Source organism: Dermacentor albipictus, chromosome 2, assembly GCF_038994185.2.
Source record: "Dermacentor albipictus isolate Rhodes 1998 colony chromosome 2, USDA_Dalb.pri_finalv2, whole genome shotgun sequence".
NCBI lineage: Eukaryota > Metazoa > Arthropoda > Arachnida > Ixodida > Ixodidae > Dermacentor > Dermacentor albipictus.
This window is the reverse complement of record NC_091822.1, coordinates 41,255,441-41,280,300: the sequence shown is the minus strand read 5'-3', so window position 1 is coordinate 41,280,300 and position 24,860 is coordinate 41,255,441. Positions and strand designations below refer to the sequence as shown.

General features: G+C 49.9%; 1 protein-coding gene across 2 annotated transcripts in view; it reads right to left on the bottom strand.

Annotated features, from left to right (window-relative positions):
• The window catches only part of LOC139055923 (juvenile hormone acid O-methyltransferase-like), a 97,876-nt gene that overhangs the window by 9,570 nt on the left and 63,446 nt on the right, over nt 1-24,860 (bottom strand). For both annotated transcript variants that reach the window (XM_070533572.1, XM_070533573.1), the window contains one exon: nt 18,799-18,958. In XM_070533572.1, the coding sequence (XP_070389673.1) occupies nt 18,799-18,958 (160 nt within the window). The remainder of the gene's footprint in view (nt 1-18,798; nt 18,959-24,860) is intronic.

Sequence of the window (24,860 nt, the reverse complement as noted above, 5' to 3'; positions counted from 1 at the left end):
CAAAGTACTGTAAATTTTGTTGGAATCAAGTGTAACAACTGCACGACGCACCGCCCTGTCATATCTTGATTCGGGTACGAAAAGTGCCCCGAACGTGGAGGGGACAGGGGTAGCACTTCACGCGGAAGCAGCCAGGGTCGGAGGCTGCGGCGGTAGCGAGGGTCGGAAGCTGTGGTGGTAGCTGTCAAAACGCTTATTTTACATCTGAAAAGAATCGCGCCAGACCGTGTGAAGTGGCTGTCGTAGCGGTGTGCAAGGCGAAAGATAAGACTTCGAGCGTGAACACTTCAAGTCTTGTAGCTTGAGTGAAGAGAGTGCCAGCGAAACGAATAGCAATGAAACGATCGCAGAAAGGCGAAGCGTAACAACTTTTGATCTTAGAGACGTGTAATCGAAGTACCGGTTTGGCATGTTTCAAGCGATAAGAAAGATTACTGTGCTTCCGAACAACCGTAAAAGGGCAATCCCACCGAGGTGCCAGGGACCCCGAAAAACGCCTGGCTGAATTATTCAACAAGTGTGTATGGTGCAACACCAGGTCACCAAGCTCGTACTGAACGTCCACCCGAAGTATACTGGGCGGTCTGCTGCAGTCAAGCGTGATGTAACCGCTCGCGAGCAGCAGCAATAGCAGAGTCAAGTCCCTCACGTAACTCAATTGCGAAACTGCGGCTATCGGGGTGGGAATGACGTGATGGGATAAGCGTGTTTAGCGACGGGAAGGAAATTTCCCTAAAAAATTAAGAAAGGCAGGAGGGAAACTAGTAGAGGCGTTCACTGAGGTTCGCGTAGCGAACGCCACTTCTGAAAGATTGTTGTCCCCGTCCATGTGATGTGTGGTATTGGCAATAAGCAAAGTGCTAATATTGCGATTGAAGCGCTCAGTAATGTTCGCCTGTGGGTGGTATGACGACGTTTTCTTGTGTTTGATACCAGGGCGGAGCACTCTTCGTGGATGTACGATTCGTAAAGTAAAAGCGTTGTCGGTTATCAAGTGTGCTGGGAAGCCGAATTGCGAAAACACTTTCCCGAGGACAGTGTACGCAAGGGGTACAACTCAACGCACTTTGTGGAGTGGTCGCTAATCACAAAGAGGTGGCGGTCATCACGAGGGCTGCGGCGAAAAGGTTCCGTTGTGTCACATGCCGCAAACTGCCAGGGGCTGTGACTTAGGGCTGCATAATACTGGGCAGTGGACCGCAATGGGGGTTTTACTTGCTGACATGTAGAACAACATCTAGAATATAGGAGAGCATCCTGCCTCCTACCTGTCCAGGTGTCTGCCACAATTTATCGTAACACTTGCTGGAGGAGTTGTGACCAGCCAAGGCGGATAAAGTTAAGCACCGGATAAAGTTGGTTCTGAGATTCTGTGGCATTACTGCCCAAAAGAGAGTAACTGTCAGCATCGCCGGCTTGGGAAAGTATCGAAGGAGAAGACCGTACCTAGTGAGGGCATAGGAGTCGGACTCACCATTGTCGCTTGTGTGAGGTAGACCAGGGTAATATAGGCGTGCAGCCAACCACCGGCAAAGGCCTTCCTCGCACTTAGCAGCGAGAAGGCGCTGCCTGCTGGTGAAGGGTCCCACCGTGAGTCGGCGTCAAAGGCAGCAACCAGGCCAAGTGTGTGGAAGAGGACTCCGGCAAAGGCGCGCGAGAGAGACCATCATCTACTTTATTCAGGGCACCAGTGCGGTGTTCAATGGTGAAATAATGTCGCTCCAACGTAAATATCACGCGGGCAAGGCATCTGCCGGGTTTTGCAAGCGTTGCAGCCTAGTGAGGACAATGTGATCCGTTTGAATTGTCAATGAGGTGCTGTCTTTCAGACCCAGTGACCGTGTAACTATTTTCTGCAGCCGCCAGTGTGTGACCGAATTGCATGCGGACAAATTCAAAGATCATTTTGTAACAGGTAAACGCAGCCATAGTGTCCGCGAGCTCCATCCCTCTCTGGAAAAACCCCCGAGAACAGCCGAGCGTAGTGAACATACACACATTACCCAGGCTCGACAGAATTGACTCGATTGACGGCAAAGGGTAAGTGTCTTGAACTGTGGCATTGTTTAAGCGGTCATATAGTCATCGCACAAGCCTGTGGTATCGTCATTTTTTGGCGCGAGAACAATGGGAGCAGCCCAACGGCTTAGAGTCGGTCTCACCACACCGGTGTCGATAATCTCCTGGAGCACGCCGTCCAGAGGTGCCCATCTATGCACTCTCAGAGGCCTTGTGTTGTCACTCCAAGGTCTCATGACTAGCGTGTCAATGCGATAACGCAGTACAAGAGCGCTGCCTGGTCTCTCCGTGAACATGGCTGCAAATTGTTCGAACATGCATGCAAGCTGTCGTTTCTGTGCGTCCTCGAAAGCACATTTTTGTAAAGCATCGACGATTGCTGACGGCTGCGAACACCCTGTCATGAAGGTCGTGCAATCGCGGATGTTTTTCACAGGAAGGGTGGCTACGGAGGCGTGATTCGGAAGCCACCGCCGTTTGACAAATAGAGTGCTAAGTTCTCCTGCACAATAAAGTCATGACCCAAGTGCCAAGCCGGGCAATCGGTAAATCACTGTCGACACGCTTTACCTACGAAGGGGAGCTTAAGGCGGAAAGCAGCACTCGCTGTGAGAACATCACCATTCGAAACCCCCCAGCGCGCCAGCCGTATTTTGTGTGTCTGGCACAACTGAAAAATATCGCCTCCGATTAGCGCTACATTGCCACCGGTGTCAACAAGGGCGGCGATATTCGAGCCAAGAACATGTACCGCGACGTACAGCACAGGAATAGAAGTTGGGGAACGAGTGCGTTTCACGTGGCAAACGAAAGGAAAATCAGTTTGTTCACAACCCTCAGAAGCTACGGCCCCAGGAGGTGGTATCTTGGTTGTCCACACCCAAAGTAAGAGCCAGCTTGAATTGGGTCTGGACAACCCAGTCCAGGCAGAGCGCCCAGCCGCGGTCTGCACTAGCGTACCATTATATATATATATATATATATATATATATATATATATATATATATATATATATATATATATATATATATATATATATATATATATATATATATATATATATATATATATATATATATATATATATTGTGAGCATTATTCATACGCTTCATATTCTCACCTGTACGTACTCATCATCACCGTTTTGGGGCCTGGTGATGGGGCTCTGTCTCGGGAGAATAAAGAAGAGACTGGCTGCCTAAACCTCGTCTCACAAGTGGTGGAGTGTGCTGTCCAGTCCCTTCGCCCTCTCGCTCCCGGTCTCTCTCCAGCTTCACCTACGCTACATCCCTGGAGCTCCGCTCGGGTCGCCGCCTCTACCAACTGCACTCGACCATGTCGCAAGACCAGCAGACCAGTACCACGACATCCACCTTGCCGACTCCTGCGGGAACCCCTTCTTGGACAGTCACCACCCCTCAGAAGGATCCACCGGTATTTGCTGGGCTTCCAGGTGACGACGTTGAAGACTGGTTGGAGCTATATGAGCGCGTTAGTGACTTTAACCACTGGAACGAATCAGCAAAACTTGCTCACGTCGCCTTCTACCTAACCGGAGTTGCGAAAACATGGTTTTACAATCATGAGCTCGATTTGGTCAACTGGAGCATCTTTAAACACCAGCTACGCCAGATTTTCGCGAACTCGTCTGTCCGCTCCGATATCGCTAAGAAGAGGCTGAGCGTGTACAGCACTCAGGCGAGTCTTACACTTCGTACATAGAGGACGTCCTCGCCCTCTGCCGCCGCGTGAACACCTCGATGGCAGAGAGTGACCGTGTACGCCACCTGCTCAAGGGTATTGGGACTGCGGCATTCAATGCTCTTGTAGTGCTGAATCCCACTACCGTCGCCGACATCATCAGTACGTGTCAGCGTCTCGATGACCTTCATATGCTCCGCTTACACCCTGACACATCTGATTTCAAGGCGTCCAACGACAGCGAGCTACGTGCTTTGATTCGCTCCATCATCCGTCAGGAACTGCACGCCCAAGCTTCGTCAAACCCTCCTGAGGTCCATCTGACGCCTCCTGGTGGCGGCCTACGCCATATCGTGAGGGAAGAGCTAGCTGCCGTGACCTGCCCGCAAATCACGAGCCCGCACCCTATCCATACGCCAACGTACGCTCAGGTTGCCTCTATAGCGCCACCCCCCCAGCAGCCACCACAACAGGCACCTGCACCGCACATGTCCCTGAATCCTATCACTGCAAGACCATCGCCTGTTCCGTCTTATAACGCATGGAGCCCACCTCGACCGGTTTGTTACTACTGCGGCATCCGTGGCCACATTTCCAGGTTTTGCCGACGCCGTCAGCAAGATGAAAGACGTGGCTATGACGGCTTTGAAAGGGATCAGTTTTCTGGCCCTGTACCACGACGTCGGCGTTCTGACTACGTTTATTATCCACCACGTTCCCCATCTCCACAGGACTTCAACACTGCCAGTTCATCGCGTTTCCCGCGTCGTCGCTCTCCATCACCAATGCGGCGCTCTTCTTCCCCTCTACGACTGGCTACTTCGTCCTCCGATCACCGCCCGGAAAACTAAATGGTGCAGCTTCAGGAGGGAAAGCTGCATCTTTTGGACAACGTGAAACGCCTCCGGAGCGCCCGTCAAATGTACTTTTGGTGTTTGTTGAAGGTGTCCGAATCGAAGCCTTGGTTGACACAGGTGCATCGCTTTCCGTTATTAGTGCTGACTTGTGTTCTCGATTGGGAAAAGTGAAGACACCGTATAATCGCCCTCCCCTTCGTTGTGCTAATGCAGTTCTTGTTCAGCCCTCCAGTGTTTGCACTGCGCGCGTTTTCATTGATGGCATCCTCCACCACATTCAGTTCGTCGTGCTGTCTTCGTGCACTTACGCGATGATTTTGGGATGGGACTTCCTGTCCTCCGCCTCAGCTTTAATCTCTTGCCGTCAGCGAACTATTCATATGACAGACACTGAATCTTCGTCCTCTGTCAATGATCACAGCCTGCGTTTTGTCACGTCTACCGACTGTTTCATTCCCGCGGGCAATGAGCATATTCTGACGCTGACTTCTGACACTATTATTAATGGTGATGTGTTCCTTGCACCGAGTGGTTACTGCATTTCTGGTGGGCTTAGCCTTACTCCTAGCCTAGTACGGTTTCAGGATGGTAGAGCCTCAGTCGCTGTTCATAACCCTACTTCTTCGCCAGTTGTGCTCTCCCAGGGCTCTACTGTGACATGCTTTACTGACACCGAACCTCTTTCGCTGGTACCGCTTCACACCGAATCACCACCTTTGTCTACCACAACTGATTATCACACTGCTGCCGCTGCTTTAACGGCCGCGATAAATCCCGATTTGACCACTGCGCAGAAAGAAGGCCTTCTGGCATTCCTGCACAAACACAGAGCCTTATTTGACGTCCACTCCAAGCTTCTGGGGCGCACTTCCGTCGCAGTACATCGCATCGAAACCGAAGGCAGTTCGGTTGTACGCCGCCGCCCGTATCGCGTGTCTTCCGCAGAACGGAAAATCATTGCGGATAACGTTGATGACATGCTCAAAAGAGACATCATTCGGCCATCCTCCAGTTCTTGGTCGTCTCCTGTCGTGCTGGTTCGCAAGAAAGACGGCTCCGTACGATTCTGCGTCGATTATCGAGCCCTTAATAAGATCACGCGCAAAGACGTATATCCGATGCCAAGAATTGACGATGCCATTGACTCCCTCCAGGGTGCAGAATATTTCTCTAGTCTAGACCTCCGATCCGGATACTGGCAAATCCCCATGCACGAAGCGGACAAGGACAAGACAGCCTTTGCAACGCCAGACGGACTTTACGAGTTCAACGTCATGCCATTCGGTTTATGTAATGCCCCTGCAACATTTGAACGCATGATCGACACAGTTTTACGTGGCCTTAAGTGCAAGACCTGTCTGTGTTATTTAGATGACATCGTTATTTTTTCTACAACTTTTAGTCAGCACCTTGAGCGCTTGAACGAAGTTTTCACTTGCATTCGCAACGCTGGACTCCAACTCAACACAAAGAAATGCCATTTTGCCAGAAAGAACATCAAAGTATTGGGCCATCTTATCAGCAAAGATGGCATTCGACCAGATCCCGAAAAGGTTGCTGCCGTGCATCGCTTCCCTCGCCCTGAAAATCAAAAGTAATTAAGAAGTTTCTTAGGCCTGGCATCCTACTTCCGCCGCTTCATCAGTCATTTTGTAGCCATGGCGTCGCCGTTACACAAGTTGCTCACGTTGGGCACTGCTTTCCCTTGGACAGATGAATACGAACTTTCTTTCCAAGCCCTCAAGCAGGCATTAACCAGCGACCCTGTCCTCTGTCACTTCGATGACAACGCACCAACTTGCTTGCACACCGACGCTAGTGGCCATGGGATCAGTGCTGTACTTTTACAGCGTGATACCACCTCACGAGAGCGAGTTGTTGCCTATGCCAGTCGCGCACTAACACCTGCCGAAACGAATTACTCGATCACAAAACAGAAATGTCTCGCAGTAGTTTGGGCGATCCAAAAATTTCGACCATATCTTTACGGACGCCATTTCACGGTCATAACCGACCACCACGCTTTATGCTGGTTGTCGTCAATCAAAAATTTGTCCGGACGACTTGGTCGCTGGGTGGTACGCTTACAAGAGTACGACTTTGACGTTGTCTACAAGTCTGGGAAAAAGCATCAAGATGCCGACGCTCTCTCTCGCTGCCCACTGCCATTATTAGCTTCGAGTACACCTCTCCATTGCTCGCCACTTGATGATGAGACTAAGTCGTCACTCCCGTTATTACCGTTATTACCTCTATCGGTTACTGAGACGTTATCTTCCAATCACCTCACTCACCTCGCCTCGTGTCAACGTTCTGACCCCTACTGCGACAGCATCATCCAACGCCTGTGCGGAACTACATCTGCACCAAATGCCAGATTACGTCGACAACTGCGACTATTTAAGCTTGACAACGATGTGCTCTACCGCTACATATACAACTCCGACGGACACAGCTGGGTATCTATTCTTCCACGCTCGATGCGCACACAAGCCCTTGAAGCCTTGCACGACGACCCATCTGCTGGCCATTTGGGATTTCACAAAACATACCACCGCGTTAGGAGCCGTTTCTTTTGGCCAGGCATGTCTACCTTTGTGGCCAAGTACGTCGCTTCTTGCGTTCAGTGTCAACGGCGGAAACGACCAACTTCGCCTCCTGCTGGGCTTTTACAGCCCATCCCATGTTCCGAGACACCGTTTGCCATCGTTGGGATAGACCTAGTCGGCCCTCTGCCCATAACGCCAGCGGGTCATCGATGGGTCGTGACAGCTGTTGACCAGCTCACACGTTACGCAGAGACTGCTCCTCTACGCTCTAGTTCAGCCTCCGACGTCGCCACCTTCTTTCTAGATGCCATTGTGCTGCGCCATGGTGCCCCTCGTGTACTGTTAAGCGACCGCGGCAAGACTTTCATGTCAACAATGCTCGCAGAAGTACTCGGAGCTTGTGGCACAGTTCATAAGACGACATCCGCATATCACCCACAAACAAATGGCTTAACCGAGCGATTTCATCGCACACTAATAGATATGATATCGATGTATATCGGGCCAAACCACGACAATTGGGACAAACTTTTACCTTTCGTGACTTTTGCTCACAACACCGCTATCCAACGAACTACGGGATACTCACCCTTCTACCTAGTTTTCGGCCGTTCACCGACATTCACCATCGACGCCGCTTTCTTCAATGCTCCAACTAACACCTCAGACAGTACACCCGAACAGTTCGTTTCGAGACTTGAGGAATGCCGTCAACGTGCTCGTTTCAACACAGAAGTCAGTCAGCTAGATCGCAAGCAACGTTACGACATCTCTCGTCGCGACGTCTCCTTTCGTCCCGGAGAGGAAGTGCTTCTTTGGACGCCTATTCGTGCACCCGGTTTGTGCGAGAAGTTTGAATCCCGCTTTCTTGGACCCTATTTTATTAACGAACAAACATCCTCCGTGAACTATCGCGTTACTCCCGTAGACGTTTCTTCCGACCATCGTTGTCGTGGTTCGGAGATCGTTCACGTTTCGCGCCTAAAACGATTCGTTCGGCGTTCCCCTCCTGGCTAATCGCGGCCTGGCTGGCCGCTTGCGCGTGCGGGGAAATTAGTGTGAACATTATTCATATGCTTCATATTCTCACCTGTACATACTCATCATCACCGTTTTGGGGCCTGGTGGTGGGGCTCTGTCTCGGGAGAATAAAGAAGAGACTGGCTGCCTAAACCTCGTCTCACAATATATATATATATATATATATATATATATATATATATATATATATATATATATATATATATATATATATATATATATATGTGTGTGTGTGTGTGTGTGTGTGTGTGTGTGTGTGTGTGTGTGTGTGTGTGTGTGTGTGTGTGTGTGTCGATTGAAGAACGCGATAGCCCGAGAAACGGACGACGAAGTGCGCGTGCTTTAGAATAAAAGTACGGCGTTTCAGCCACGCCACGTGTCTTGCTTCTGATGTTGCAACAGTTGGCAGAATCAACCCCATCAAGATGCCATGGCTATCCCGAAACCTCAGCTCAACATTCCGAAGTACAAAGGAATGCCAGCAGACGCCCACGCCGACAAGTGCCTCCATCTTTTCGAGCTAAAGGCGGCTGAAGTATCATGAACACAGCGCGATCGGGTCAGTCACTTCAGCGAATACATCGAAGGGGAGGCGTTCAAGTAGTACCTGACAGAGATATTCGGCAACAACGAATCATGGGAAGACGTCAAGCGCGGCAGGCAGGACCACTTTGCGACGACCACTGGAGCATGCCTTCCGACGTTTCATCCACTACCGACTGAAGGGAGGTCAAACCATCAAGGAGTACTACAAGAAAATACGACTCGTTGCCTTGGTCGAACTTAAACAGTGCCACATCATATCTGGGTTTACTGACGGTGTACCTCCTGACATGGAACTAGCGCTAGCCGGACTGTCTTGCACCTCACCATCAGAGTGGCTCGCCGCTGCCGAAAAGGTCGCGATATCCATGAAACGCGTGAGAGGATACTCCTTTACTCGAACTTTCAGTACAGTGCCAATAGATCTACTTTTCTTCAACAAACCGCAGCACTCAACTTTGACATCTAGCCCACGTGTTCCACGAAACGAGTGCAGATACTACTCAGGTGCTGGTTTCCACCGACAGTTTCATTGGCACAATGAATGTCCGCACTGCGCAACGTGCCTGTCCTTGAGATTGTGTCGGGAAACGAGAAGAGTGACCCCGAGTTTCACTAATACGCTTTAAAGGTCTCGTCAACGGAGAACCACTCAATGTATATAGCTCTCAATACAGGAGCAACGATTACATGTATCAGTGGTGTTGTATACACACAGCTCCGGCTTCAGTTGATGAGAGACCCTAGCATGACAGTGCAACAAGTTACATCAAGCATTCGAACCCTGGGTCGCGTAATCATTCATTTGCACATTGGAAACATCACACAGAAAGTAGATGTGCACATGCTGCAAGGCATGAGAATGTTTGGCAGAACGGCAAGGCGCTATGCTGGAATGAAGTTATCTTCTCGAAATCCCTAAATGGATAATTAATGCATCTCTACTGAACAACAGGATCGCACTTACCAATGCTGTTCCAATTCATCAGGTGCCATACAATGTTCGCAAGCAGACCAGGCAGAAATAGAAAAAAAAGTTGACATCTTTGTTAAGGAAGGCGTTGTGAGGCTATCATTGTCCCTCTGCGCTGCACCAGTCATTTTAGCGGAAAATAACGGCGAGGGACGCACTCGTTGATGTATTGACTACCGCAAGCTGAACTCCGTAACGGTGCCCCATTATCAGCCAATTCGCCGGGTTGACGATGTCCTTGACCACTTGGTAATCGCAAAGCTTTTTACTATATTGGATGCGACTTCCACATACTGGAATGTCCAAATGCATCCTGACAACATTCGGAAAACCGCATTTGTCACGACTAATGGCCATTATGAATGGCTGAGGATGCCATTCGGATTAAGGAGCGCTCCATGCTACATTTGGGAGAACCACGAAGTCAATAATAGCGAAACATCGGCTCAGTAATGTAATAAACTACTTTGACGATGTTGTCGTACATTCAGAGACCTTTGGCGACCATCTGAGAAATCTCAGAAAGCTCTTAAGGCCGATAATGTAAAATGGAAACGCAAAAAGTGCCAATTTACCAAGTCGAGCATCGAGTATTTTGGCCACCAAATTTCACGACGAACTGTGACACCTAAGCAAAGCAACGTTGTTGCGGCACTCAATTTTCCAATACCCAAACGAGAGAAAGAACTCCATTGTTTTCTCGGCACCGTAAACACTTACCGTCAATACATCCTTCATTTCAGCGATATCGCTGAGTTGAGTTGAGTGTTATAGGCTACTGGTGCGATTAGCCTTGCAGTTGCTGCCGGCAATTGCTCCACCGTAGCGGCACTTAAAATACAAGAAATCATATAAATCAGACACAAACCTCACAACTACACATATTCACTCCTAAGGTCACCATGTGGAGGCCAAATCCGTGTCCTGCAGGCAATTTAAATGAAGGCGAGAAACCTCCTTCCTATCAAACTGGTTCCCCCGCGCGAAAACAATGTCCTGAAGAGAACTGTGGGGAATTCCTGTCTTCTTGAGGGACCCGAATGACACACTCCTTTCCGCGTTATACAGAGTACAGCACATAAGGAAGTGTTCTATGTCACCGCACACACCACACGTTGAACATAATGGAGACAACGCCAGGCCAGTCTTATACATCCGCGCAGGGGTACGAGCACAGCCCGTGCGAATGCGGAGCAGTAAAGTGGTTTGGTTTCTTTTGAGACCCTTGGTCACACATGGCTTGTAAGGTGAGCTCCACAAAGAACTGAAGTGGCACGACACCACTTCACTTGTCTCTTGTCCTCTTGAGGCACTTTTCTCAATGGATTCCCAGACAGCGCTCTATGGGCGAGGCTGTCCGCTATCTCGTTGCCTATGATACCTATGTGCGAGGGCACCCATTGGAATCGTATGGAGAAGCCTTTGATATGGAGATTGTGCAGCGAGCGTAAGGAGCTTAGCCATAAGGCATCAGTAGGGAACCCGTGCTCTAACCTTTGAAGGGCGTATTTTGAATCTGTAAGAATGAAAACAGGTTGAGGCGTACAAAACCATAGCTTCTTTAAAGCTGCCTCAATGACAACGCTTTCGGCCGTTGTGCAGGACACGACTGCAGTGAAGCGAACCGACCAATCATACTTCAAAGAGGGAATGTGAAAAGCAGCGGCACTAGATCCTCTGACCTTGTCCACAGAGCCATCAGTAAAAATTTGAAGATGATGCGCATATTCAGTCTCAAGATGTTCCAGACGTATGCGGAAGAACCTCTTTGGAACTCAAGAAGCGTATAACTCAAGGACCAATGCTTCGCATATACCGCGATTCTAGACCATCCACTGTATACTGCGATGCATCAGTGAAGGGACTGTTACCGTGCTGAAGCAGCCGATAACATAACAATAAACACCCCGTTGACTATTACTCCCGTAAGCTACTCAAGCATGAAGTTAACTACGCCATCACATAGAATGTCTTGCCATCGTAGATGCGATTGATAAAGGGCATTGTTATCTTCATGGGAAGCAGGTCACTGTTGTAACAGATGATTCTGCGCTGCAGTGGCTGAAGAATGTCAAGAATTGTTAAGGTTGGCTCTTTCAGTGGTCGTTAAAGTTGTCGATGCATGAGGTGAACATTAAACATCAGGAAGGCGTAAGCAATGTCGAACCACTTTTCAGAGCTTCTGTAGTGCACCTTCTCTCGCCCACCGATCATCAGAAATGTAACAACGAGTGCCACAGAGGGACGTACCCGCTAGAAAACGGCATAGTCATCGTCAAAAAGAAAGGCCTAAGATATGCTTGCCTTATGAGCTGCGCCCAGCCATTCTTACGAACGTTCATCAACATTTTGGGCATGTCGGCGTGAAGAAGACATTGTCACTCCTGTCTTTACAATACTATTGGCCAGCTATATAATAACCGATGTCAACTACATTCGACAGTGTGACATATGCCACGAAAGCAAAAAGACCAAAGTAAAGACGTGCGGATCACTGAGTCACTGCCTCCAGCTGAAGGACCTTTTGGTGTCCCTGCAATGGACGCCATTGGAGGACTTTCTGTATACGACTCATCAAAAAAATTCATCCACTTGGTCATTGACCATGCTACACGCTATGTATGGGTGTTCGCTCACAAAAACGAAAACATCGACGCGTACATTTCATGGTTAAAAAGCATTTTTGATATCGGAAAACCACGGAAGTTCCTTTCAGGCTAAGGAACAGTGTTCAGAACAAGAAAAATTAAGCAGTTCCTAAAGCAAAACCGAACATATCAACTCGACCCGTCGTCTCATCATCCAGAATTCAATGGTATGAACGAGCGGACCAATCAAACAATAGTCACCAGACTTAAATTCAAGATCAACGATGTATCACAGAAGTATTGGACTAAGCTGCTATCGGATGTCATTGACGAATACAATAGTACACCTCACGAAGTTGCCGCTTATGCACCTTCGTACCTGATGTACGGAATTCCATCTCATCCAGCCATGTTGAAGCAACGAGATGAAACCGTTGGAGAAGCAAGGAAAACTGCTGTTAAAAACTCGCTCGCCTACCGCAATGAGAACAAAGTTATCTATGACAGGAAGTACCTCCCGCTTGACCTTGAAGTCGGTGACTCGGTGCTTTGCGAGGCACCATGGCATCCCAACAGCGCCAAGTAAAGTTCCGTCATGGAAGGTCCATACAAGATTCTACGCAAGGTATCGACAGTGAACTATGAGATCAACTACTCAGTGATGTCTTTAGGCAGAGACAGTGACATTGTCCCTGTCCCCAAACTGCGGCATAATTTTGCACCTTATGAACTGAGATTTTCTCGAGGGGAGGGGGTAACGTGTGACGATTAAGGAACGCGATGGTTGGAGTAGCGGACGACGAAAAACTGCGCCTGCTTTAGAATAAAAGTACAGCGTCTCAGTCACGCCATGTCTCTTGCTTCTGATGTTACACACCCACCCACCCGCCTACCACCCCCCCCCCCCCCCCCACACACACATATATACATATATACATGTAAACAAAAAGGGGTTCTCTACCGCGGACTCAGCTAGCTAACCGCGCACTTGGTTACAAAACTAGCTCTGGCCGAGAGCGGCCCGCGAATGTGCCACTGTGGGCCAGAAAACGCGACGCAAAGTAATAAGGCTCACGCGTACACTCGCCCCAAGCGGCTCCCACGCAACAAGGGCGCCTCGCGAACTCGGGGGAGCAAGCAGACACACAACCTTTCTCCTTGAAATGCCACTTTACTCTCAACGACACAGGCTACTGTACACCGCCAGGGTCGTAAAACGCGGGACTCGGTGCGGAGGGAGATGCCTGCGGTCAGCGAAGGGGGGTCGAACCAGGGGTGGCGGCGAGGCTGCAGGCATGCGGCCCGCCGCTTGCGGGACTGTCTCCTCAATGTCTTCTAGGCACCTCGATTTCTTAGAAAAACAGGGTCTTGTAGTGAAGACGCAGTGTTCGTTGCTTATATATATATATATATATATATATATATATATATATATATATATATATATATATATATATATATATATATATATATATATATATATATATATATATATATTGTTACGCATGAAGAAAACGAAGACCAGTGAACGTGCTTGCGGTGTTGAACGCGTACGTGATAAAAGGCAGTACATCATCCCAGTTCTTGTGGTCGGATGAAACGTACATAGATAGCATGTTCACAATTGTTCGGTTGGTGCGCTCCGTAAGCCCATTCGTTTGTGGATGGTATGGTGTCGAGTGACGCAAGTGGGAATCACACAAACGAAGCAGCTCCTCTACGACGTCTGCTGTGAATTGTCGTCCACGGTCGCTGATGATCACGCGAGGCGGACCATGTCGCAGGATCACATATTGCAGCAGGAATGTTGAAACGTCAGTGGCAGTTGCGGAGGGCACGGCCGCCGTCTCGCAATAACGTGTGAGGTAGTCGACGCAAACAACTATCCAACGGTTTTCCTTGGAAGATTTTGGAAATGGGCCTACGAAGTCAATGCCCACTTGTTGGAAAGGCGTGCTTGGAGGCGGGATCGGCTGCAGAATACCTGCTGGAGCAGTAGATGGCCGTTTGTGGCGCTGACACTGCATGCAGCTGGCCACATATGTCTCAACAGATTGTCGCATTCCAGGCCAATAAAAGCGTTCCTGAATCCGGTAGAGCGTCCTCGCCGAACCTAGATGGCCAGACGTAGGGTCGTCGTGCATAGCACTCAGAATCGCTGTGCGAAGGCTCTCCGGCACCACTAGGAGAAAACGTGCGCCAGTGCTGGAAAAGTTCTTCTTATAGAGGAGTCCATCACGTACACAGAACTGGTTTGCTGTCGTCGACGCGGTCGTAGAGGTGAAGAGCGGTGTTAATTTATCGTCTTTTCGCTGTTCGGTTTTGAAGCAGTCGACGTCTGGAAAACGCGGCGACACAGAAGCCACGAGGTGATCGAAGTCGTCGGCGTCACAGTCCGTAGTACTAAGTGGCATACGCGAGAGACAGTCCGCATCAGCGTGTCGTCGACCACTCTTATAAGAGACGGTGAAGCTGTATTCTTGCAGTCGGAGCGCCCAGCGCGCAAGGCGGCCACAAGGGTCACGAAGATTCACGAGCCAACACAATGAGTGGTGGTCGGTGACCACTGTAAAGGGGCGTCCATACAGGTAAGAACGAAACCGCTGAACCGCAAATATTACCGCGAGGCATTCTTGTTCCGTCACAGTGTAATTCTGCTCGGGCCGACTTAATGAGCGGCTTGCATATGCGATCACGTGTTCGCGGTCACCGTCGCGTTGAACTAGGACGGCACCAATACCTATGCCACTGGCATCCGTATGGAGTTCTGTCGGAGCTGAAGGACTGAAGTGTTGAAGAACCGGTCGTGACGTCAGCAGGAACTTCAACTGACGAAAAGAAGAGTCGCACTCCGGAGTCCACTCAAAGGGGGTGTCCTTTCGTAGCAGGCATGTCAGCGGATACGCAACGTCGGCGAATTTAGGAATAAATCGGCGGAAATAGGAACAAAGCCCCAGAAAACTACGGAGCTCCTTGACACAGCGCGGTGCACTGAACGCTTCAACGGCTGCTGTTTTCTGGGGATCAGGGCGGATGCCATCCTTGTCGACGAGGTGCCCAAGCACAAGGGTTTGGCGGTCTCCGAAGTGGCATTTCTTAGAGTTTAAAACTAGACCAGCGTTTCTGATGCAGTTCAGGACAATATCTAGACGCGAGTTGTGTTCGCTGAAGGTGCGGCCAAAGATGACGACGTCGTCGAGGTAGCACATGCAGATGTTCCATTTCAAGCCACGCAATACAGTGTCCATAAATCTCTCGAAAGTTGCCGGAGCGTTGCACAATCCAAATGGCATCACATTAAATTCGAAGAGCCCGTCAGGGGTTACAAAGGCAGTCTTGTCCTTGTCGTCAGGATGCATCGGAATGTGCCAATAGCCGGATCGTAAATCTACTGAGGAAAAGTAAGAGGCGGAATGAAGGCAGTCTATTGCGTCATCAATACGTGGGAGTGGGTACACGTCCTTTTTTGTTACAGCATTCAAACGGCGATAGTCGACGCAAAATCTCCAAGATCCATCTTTTTTTTTAACAAGAATCACTGGAGCTGCCCACGGACTTGCTGACTCTTGTACGACTCCCTTTTTCATCATTTCGTTCACTTGTTCGTTGATAATCTGGCGCTCTCATGGTGAAACACGATATGGCTTTTGTCTAATCGGATTTGCCGAACCCGTGTTGATGGTATGGCGCGTTCGAGACGCAGGGATTGCAGGTATATTGTCCTTCTGCGCAAAGTCGAATACCGAAACGTGCTTCGAAAGCACACCCACTAACGTTCGGCGTTCACTCGTGCTGAGCGATTTATTTACCATCGACAAAAGGGCCGTTTACGAACTGGGGCCATCGGGTTCTTCCGGCACATCTGTAAGTTCAGCCACTGATAAGGACGCGTGTTCTCTGGCGACGGCTAATTTCATGCCATCTGATAGTATAACGGGCTCCTTAGAACAGTTTACGGTCCATAAGCCAGTGCGTCCGCCTTTGATCGACACCACACAATGTGGCACCAACACATTCTTCTTCATACAGTTAAAGCGCATCGGTTCTACGGTAGCTTCGAAGCAGTCGGAATCGGTGCCGCAACAGACAACGGGAACGCAAACGGTAGATGATGCAGGTATGACCGTATCACCACAAACACACAGTGCAGTTTCACGATCTACAGGGTTCTCCAGGAGTTCTGATGGAATCCTACCACTTAAGAATACTTTTCCTGTGCGGCAGTCGACAGTAGCACCACACTCCCGCAAGAAGTCCATGCCGAGAATAACATCATGAGTCGACCGAGGAATAATTACAAACTCTGTCGTAATAACATGGCCTCCCAAAAATACGTCAGCACTACACACACCAATAGGTCGCAACGGCTCACCACTCACTCCACAGAACTTTGAATCTGCGTCCCATTTAAACAAAACCTTTCGCCCTAACACGTGTTTAAAAGAGACACTCATGACCGAAATTGTTGCGCCTGTGTCCACTAGAGCCATCACAGGGACATTATTTACAAGCACGCGCACTTTGTTTTTCAGCATCAACACAGGAGGTATTTCTGTCAGTAGCACGTCTCCAGCGACCTCACCTCCATCGGCCGCGCTAGCTAGTTTTCCGGTGACGAAGGGGACGCGGTGCGACGCAGCGGTGAGGGAGAACGGGGAGCACGACGTTGCGGTGGGGGTGTCAAACTTCTGTCAGATGCTGGGGAGCGATTCCGGGAGCTGCTCGGCCAATACTCATCGCCAGACGATACGTGTGCTGGCCACGGGGCACCGTGTGGCCGTTCGGAGGGCCGAGAAAACTCTTACGGCTGGCCATACCACGTGGTCATACGCTGGTTGCAAAACCGCGATATATGACCCGGGACGCCACAGGAATAACACACCGGGAGAGGTCGAAACCTTGGTCGTTCGTCGATGAAGCGGACATTACCATTTTCCCGCGTGTAGTGGGTTGGTTCGTGGCGTGTGTCACGAGGATACATCGGGCGTCGAGAAGGCGTGCGCTGAGTGCGTTGGTCATAGCGCGGAGTCGGCGGGCGTGTTGTCATCCTCGACTGTGGGGCTGCGCTGTACTCCACGGCCGCTGCGGTAACCATCGGTTGCCAAGGGGCCGAATGTTGCGCCGTCATAGCCTCTCGCGACGTGTACACGCCATGGTGGTCAACAGTCGAATGCAACAACCCTTCGCGGCGGGAAAGTTCCTCGCGGACAATCTGTCGCATGGTCGAAGGAAGGTCGAGGCAAGGACTCGTGTCCACACTGGCAACCGTCGTAACGTTTGCCAACAGACCAAACTTTGGCGCAATCCGACGCATCTTGAGCGTTTCAAAAGTTTTGCAGTGCCGAATGACGTCGGACACAGAACTGAGGCTCTCCTTTCCAATTAGAAAATTGTAGACATCCTCAGCCACTCCTTTCAGCAAATGTCCAACTTTATCTTCTTCCGACATGCGAGCATTGACCACCTTGCACAGCTTTAACACTTCTTCGATGTATGTTGTGCATGTCTCACCTGGTAGCTGCGCCCGTTGCGACAGCGTCTGCTCCGCACGCTTCTTTTTGGCGACTGAGTCCCCAAAACACGCCTTTAACTCGTCAACAAAATGTTCCCACGTCGTAAGCGCGTCCTCGTGGTTCTCATACCACACGAGGGCGGTATCGGTCAGGGAGAACACCACATTGGTGAGCTGAGCGGTTGGATCCCACCCGTTGGATTTGCTCACTCGTTTGTAGTGGACGAGCCACTCGTCGGCATCTTCCCCCGCTTTGCCTCCGAAGGTGGGTGGAACTCGGTAGTATGGCAGTGGACTGCTAGGCGCTGCCCTCGGAGTGGCTCCTTCTTCTGGCATGTCGAAGATGGTCACGGCTGATGGCGGGAGGCCGGCAAGTCGACGGCTTCGACGAAGCTGCGGCAGTGATAGTTCCGTTGTTGTGAGCGGTACCCAGCACCTCCACCACTTTGTTGCGAGCGAAGGAGACCGTTTGTAACCCTTACGGATGAAGGGGACCGTTTACTTTAAGTCGCGAAGGTGAGCGCAAGAGCGGTCAGCTGGTTTATCCACTGAGCGTCGTCCTCTTCTTCCTTCCTCCACCCGGGACCGCAAGCACGTTCACTGGTCTTCGTTTTCTTCATGCGTAACAATATATATATATATATATATATATATATATATATATATATATATATATATATATATATATATATATATATATAAGCAACGAACACTGCGCCTTCACTACAAGACCCTGTTTTTCTAAGAAATCGAGGTGCCTAGAAGACATTGAGACATATATATATATATATACATATATATATATATATATATATATATATATATATATATATATATATATATATATGTGTATATATATATACGCCCTTCTAAACTATCCCATCCCCTTATACCACGTGACCGGGTTCCCACACTTCATCGAAATACACTTTTTTTCCACTTTGATACTCGTAAAGCCAACGGATTATAAAGTGTTCCATGGGTGCTTCGGCGTGGTATAATCAGGTTACTTACCTAGAGCATCCTCTTTGCTCAATCCCATTTCCCCAGTCGCACGGAAGACTTCACAAGCGAGCGGAGCCAAGTTCGTAGCTCGCACCAGATTGACCAGATATAAGCGCAGTGAATCGATGTCTTCCAGACTTCTAGTTTCCGGAAGGACACGCAGGAGAATCTGTGGGTCCAAACAGAGAGCAATTCAGCGGTAAGGGAACATCAAAACGTTCGCGTAGCTGGGATTGACTGTTTTATTTAAATTGGATTAATTAGGCATAACATTTTATTTTCATCAGCAAGCATTCTCTTTTCGTTATTGAATGAACATCCTTTTACTGCGCCCTCTAGTTGTGGCCTCTGTAGGCTTCCGAACAGATAGTTTACGTTATCGATATCGAGCAAGGTTTTAAGGTCGACAAGATGCGTTGCGTGTCCATTGTCGGCCAAGTACCCGGAATGGGTATAGGCACATTGGCACAAAGGATGTCGCTCTAATAAATAAAATAATCAAAATTGTTGCTTGAAAATTGCAATTTATTCCTTAAATTTATATATGCGTGGTACTTCTTTGTGTATACATCAATCCTCACCATTCTTCGTTCGACAGAGATCATGCATCGCCTATGCCAGCCGCAGCAGCCAAGTAGCTATGGTATTGCGCTGCTTAGCTCAGGTCATGGACTTAAGTCCGGCCGCGGCGGCCACGCTTTGATGGGGGTGAAATGCAATAACGTACGTCTACCTTGATCTACATGAACGTTGTGGGGATGCGCGACCCTCGCGCCTCCCCTGATGTTTTTCCCGCATAGCGCGTCTCCTGTGGTCCCGCTTCGCCGCGTGGCCTGCGTGACGTCAGCGCGGTCGATGTGGTTGAAGCGCAGTCCGAGAGATGGCGCGAGCGTCGCGCCGCTGCGCGGTTACTTGGGTTCGGGAAAGACAAGGCGCTCTCTCTTGGGTTCGAGACAGGAAGCGGGACGGTCGTGCTGCACGTGCAGCAGCAACGCTTCCCCGGCGGGTCGCCGAACAGCGCGGACATTCCGTGCGCGCGGCGACCGATGCATCTGCGAGACCGCCTCGCGTGGCCGCCTTCGAACGCGCCACGATTTGCGTGACTATACACGCGAACGACCAGGCGTTGGGATCCAGCATGGGGCGAACATATTCGCTCGCGAGGACGCGGTGAGTCGGACTTCTAGATTTATCGCGCGCCCATCGGCATGTTTTGTGGATAGCAACTCGGCTAGCAGGCATTGATGTATGAAAGGTGCAATAAATGCCCTTTTGATTGTTTGCACTACTGTGTTGTCGTTCCTTTGTCCCAAGAGTACGGTGTGAGAATCCCCACATCAGACCCCACAACGTTAAAAAACCCAAGATAGTCAAAGTTCTTCAGGAGTTACCGATCATCGTATATGGTTTCGGCACGTAAATTCCTAGAATTTGAATTGAATAGTACATCGCCTTAGTCCTTGTAAAATAACGGCAGTGTACATTCACCCGATATGGTGTTAGCATATGGCACAGCTTGTGAACGGTGTAATGCATGAACTTCAACAGGGATTATGAAATGTGGATTTTTATGGCGCAGGGGCCAGGCGTGCCCAGAGAGTGCCAAGAGGATGTTGGGTAAAAAAATGAACTTAATGAGAGGGCGATGCTCATAGCTCTTTCAAGTGGAGATATGTAAACGTGGCTGTAAAGGGCCTGGAATTCATCGGTTGTAAAAATACGTAAAATATATACTCACATAAAACTGTCAAGTATCGTTCGACATTCTTTATGCGGTGATGGGAAGGTGATAAGTAATAAGGAAAGGAAAAAGTGTTTAAATCGATTTTTGATTTCGTTACATTTTAAATCAATTTAGTAGAGCACTGCAGTCTCGATACATTCTTTGTGAACAAAGGATTGGATGGCGCTGCTGGTTCTTAAAACAGCTATCGCAGCTACAGCTTTTACGAAGCGGGGCTACGATTTATTTTCTTGGACAGATAATACGTATATGTTACGTTTTGCGCCAGGCGTACCGAAAGGATCAGACAAGTTCCGGGTGAACGACGTTTATTAACCCATGCTCGTGGGTTGAGGCTCGGCAAGAAAGAGGGCCGCTAGCAATGGGCACTCTGCTTTTAACACTTAGTGGCGCATGCGCACTTCGCAGAGTGCTCTTATCAAAATGAGCTCCAGCCGACACATCACCACCTCCCCTTTTAATGGAGCACACAGTCATTCAGAGTCCAGCTTAGAATCTATCTGGTGGGCGACGATTTCGCATGGGGTAGCGTCTTGCCTCGGCGGGTGCTGGTGTTGCCTGTTGCGCAACCGGAGTTACCATGGGCGTTTGTGGACTGGGAGGAACTGGTGCGCCGGCAGTCTCAGGATAAACCAGTAACTCGCTGGTCGTAACTTCGCCAGCTGTTCCATGCCTAGGAGTAACGTCCTCTGCAGGCCTCTGTAGCAGCTGACCCTGGTGACGACGCCAGGTGAAGGTGCTCCTCGGGGTGGTTGCACGTATTTGGAAAGAGACAGTTCCTGTTTGAGCAACAATCACAGCGGGAGCCCACTTTGGTTTTCCAGGATAATTACGCGCTAACACGCTGTCGCCTACCAAGAAGTGACGTTCGTGACACGGACGACTTAGTGCCTGAGTGCACTGTCTGTGTGCTACTCTTTCCCCCACGGAAGGCTTTACGGCATCTAGCCGACTGCGTAAGCGTCGTCCTAGGAGCAATGCCGCTGGTGATTCACGAGTCATCGCATGTGGCGTGTTGCGGTACGACAGCAAAAATATTTATGCAGCTTTACCTGCAGTGTTCCTCCTGTGCCGTCTTTGCGCAGCGCATTCTTTAAGGTCTGGATGAAACGCTCTGCCAACCCATTGGAGCTGGGGTGGTAGGGAGGACGTGCCGCGCTCCCATTGCCTGCACGAAGTGCTTGAACTCCTGCGAAACAAACTGAGGTCCATTATCGGAAACAATTGTTTCAGGGAAACTAAAACGTGCGAAGAGCTCGGTCAAATAAGAAATCGTGCTTTCTGTAGTTGTCGATCTCATTTCGAAAACCTCTGGCCATTTGGAATGTGCGTCGACCACCACTAAAAGCATGGTATTCTGAAAAGGTCCCGCAAAGTCTACGTGAACACGCTGCCACGGTGAAGTCGGCCATGATCACGGGTGAAGAGGTGCTTTGATTGGAGCGTTACGTTGCTCTTGACAACTAGCGCATCTTCTGATACAAAGTTCGAGGTCCGCCTCAAGAGTTGGCCACCACACGTAGCTGCGTGCTAGTTCTCTGCTGCGCACGATGCCGGGATGGCCGTCATGGAGTTCGTCCAGAACGAACCCTTGCAGCTTTGCAGGCACGACTACTCTTGCGCCCAGCATGACGCATCCCTGATGCACCGTCAGTTCGTTGCATCTGCGAAAAAAAGGCTTCAGCTGTTCACCCTTGATCGACGCGGGCCATCGCATATTTGTGAATTCCTTCACTTGACAAAGAATTCGGTTTTTACATGTTGCAGCCGCGATATCTCGACTAGAAACAGGCAACGAGTCCAATCGCAACGAATGAAATGTTTCTTCTGTTTCTTTGGTTTCCACTTCAAGATCTGGCAGCGGCAGACGCGAGCAGAAATCGGCTTCCGCGTTCTCGCTCGATTTCTTGAAGATGGTAGGAGTAGGATGCCAACGTAACAGCCCAGCGTTGCAAACGAGCAGCCGCGATGGTGGGACTCCCGGTTGTCGGGCCCAATATTGTTTGAAGAGGCTTATGGTCTGTGACCAAGGTGAATGAGCGCCCACAAAGATAGAAATGGAACTTCTTTAGACCGAAAATGATGGCTAACGCTTCTTTTTCCAGTTGACTGTGTTTCTTTTCCGCTTCAGATAGCGTTCGTGAAGCGTAAGCAATGGGCCGTGTCCTTCCGTCATAGTAGACATGAAATAGGACTGCTCTTACACCATACTGAGACGCGTCGCATGACAGCCTAAGTTCTCTTTCAGGGTCATAGCATAGAGAAAGAAATTACACAAGATGGGACACTCTTCAAAAACTGGCTACAGGAAACACGTCACGCCTAGTTTCAACTTCATCCGTTAGTTGACGCGAGCATCAGAAAAAAAAAGGATGTGAAATAAACTTACAGACAACGTTTTATTTTTTATTCTTTTCCACTAAAAGTAACAAAGCTTTGCGTGTAAATAAATGAACTTATACTTTGCTACTTTTGCTGCGTTGCCTAGCAACAAGCTAGCGGCACGCCAGACGCGCGTGCATACGTCATGCGCCAGACAAGCCGCAGGAGTGAGCGGGGCCGGCTGCGCATGTGAAGCTCGCGTGCTCGGCGACCCGTTTCTTTTGGATGTAGCCCGTTTTTGGGGCTCCCGGCGTTCTTTTGTGTTCCTTCTGCATTTCGACACGGCACAGCTGGACTAGTGGACAACAGCAAGGTGAGGAATTTTGTTTGACAGTCTGCAACGCACTTCAAGCACATTTAGGCGTACTGCACAAAACTGAACCTATGGGGCTCTTGCATTGCCCAGAGGGCGCTGCGAAAAAGGTGCTAAAAAGCGCCCTCTGTCCTAAAATGGGTCGTACCAAGCTCGGTCGTCTGCTTCGGAAAGCACGTTTACAATATGGACCCCCCACTTTCGTTTGTGTTGTGTCACGGCCTGCAGCGAATATCGGGCGCCGAAGATTTTTTCAGGGATGACACGCTGCGTAAAGGCAAGAAATTATGCAGTGCCGATTACGTGTACGCCGTTCAAGAATTAAGCGGTGAAGTTTTAGCGCGGTGTCAATGACAAGTGAAGCGAGTCGCGTACGAAGTAGAACTTCAGGTAAGGTTTGCACGCTGCTAGATTCAGGCGCACAAACGCGAGGAAATGCTCGCTATAAATGAATCCACAGCAGCGATAAGCAGGCATCATGTGTACGGAACTGTTCGAGCACACGACGGTACTCGCCGCGATGTACGAACTGCTCGAGCGCACAATCGTACGCGCCGCGACGGCAGCGGTCTTTCGATATGCCGCGAAACGGTGGGCCTCCTGCAACCTTTGTTGACTGCATGCCGCTAAACAAGTATATAGTTATGCCTGCGTTGTAGTAGCGGCCATCTGTCCCTTTTAGTAACTGGTAATAACTGATGCAATGCATATGAGCTCGCACGTACGTGTGAATCGCGCTGCAGCGCGAGCTCGTGCTCTGCTGGCTTGATGTAGCTTTTAATTATAGCACTCGAACATCGATCTGCTTTCATCAATACTACCTTGCTGCGCCGCCTCAACATGCTGGTTTGAGGTCAAGTATGAGCACATTTAACTCTCTAACCTGTGCTGCTCGTAGTGGGGTGGGCCGGGTCGGGCCGATTCACCGAATCGGCCCGGCCATTTGTGGTCATTTGCACACACCTGGTCACTTCACCACTTCGCATCTGTCGAATTGTTAATTGTCGCTGTGGCCGGGTCTCCAATCGTGAATCACAAGCCATGCCTGCTGCTATATATGTCCGTCTGCTGTCGGGACTGTAGGTGCGAAAGACCGAATTATTAAGAACGCAGATAATCAAGCAAGCTTGAAGACAGGCGAAGCAGTCAGCAGGGCGCTAAGTTTCGCTTACTCAGCGCGACGAACTGCAGCTATGCAGCGCGCCCGTCGCTCCACTTCGTGAGGCCTTGAAGGAAAACGGTAGAATCTGATGTTGGGATTCAGGCCTTCTTGTTCATGGCAGCCCACGACGCAAAAGTAATGACGGTGACGCCTTTTCGAGGCTGGGCTAGGTCTCTCCGGATCGGCGTCACCGGTTCCTTCTGCTCCCAGCATTACGTCCCACGGCACACGGAGAGTCCGTTTTCGTTTAACTATAGGCTGCGGCGAGCTCGCAGCGTGGTCAGCATGGTCTGTGACAAGTGACGAGCCTTTTCGCACTCGCAACAGGGCAGAAAGAAGTGCGAATCGACGCAAAACTCGGCCTAGAAACGTGCTTCGCCACAGCCAGGGCCCAATATGACCCAAGCTGGTACGACCCAGACGTCGTTTCCCGCGCCGCCATCAGGCGCCGCTACTATACCTCAAACTCC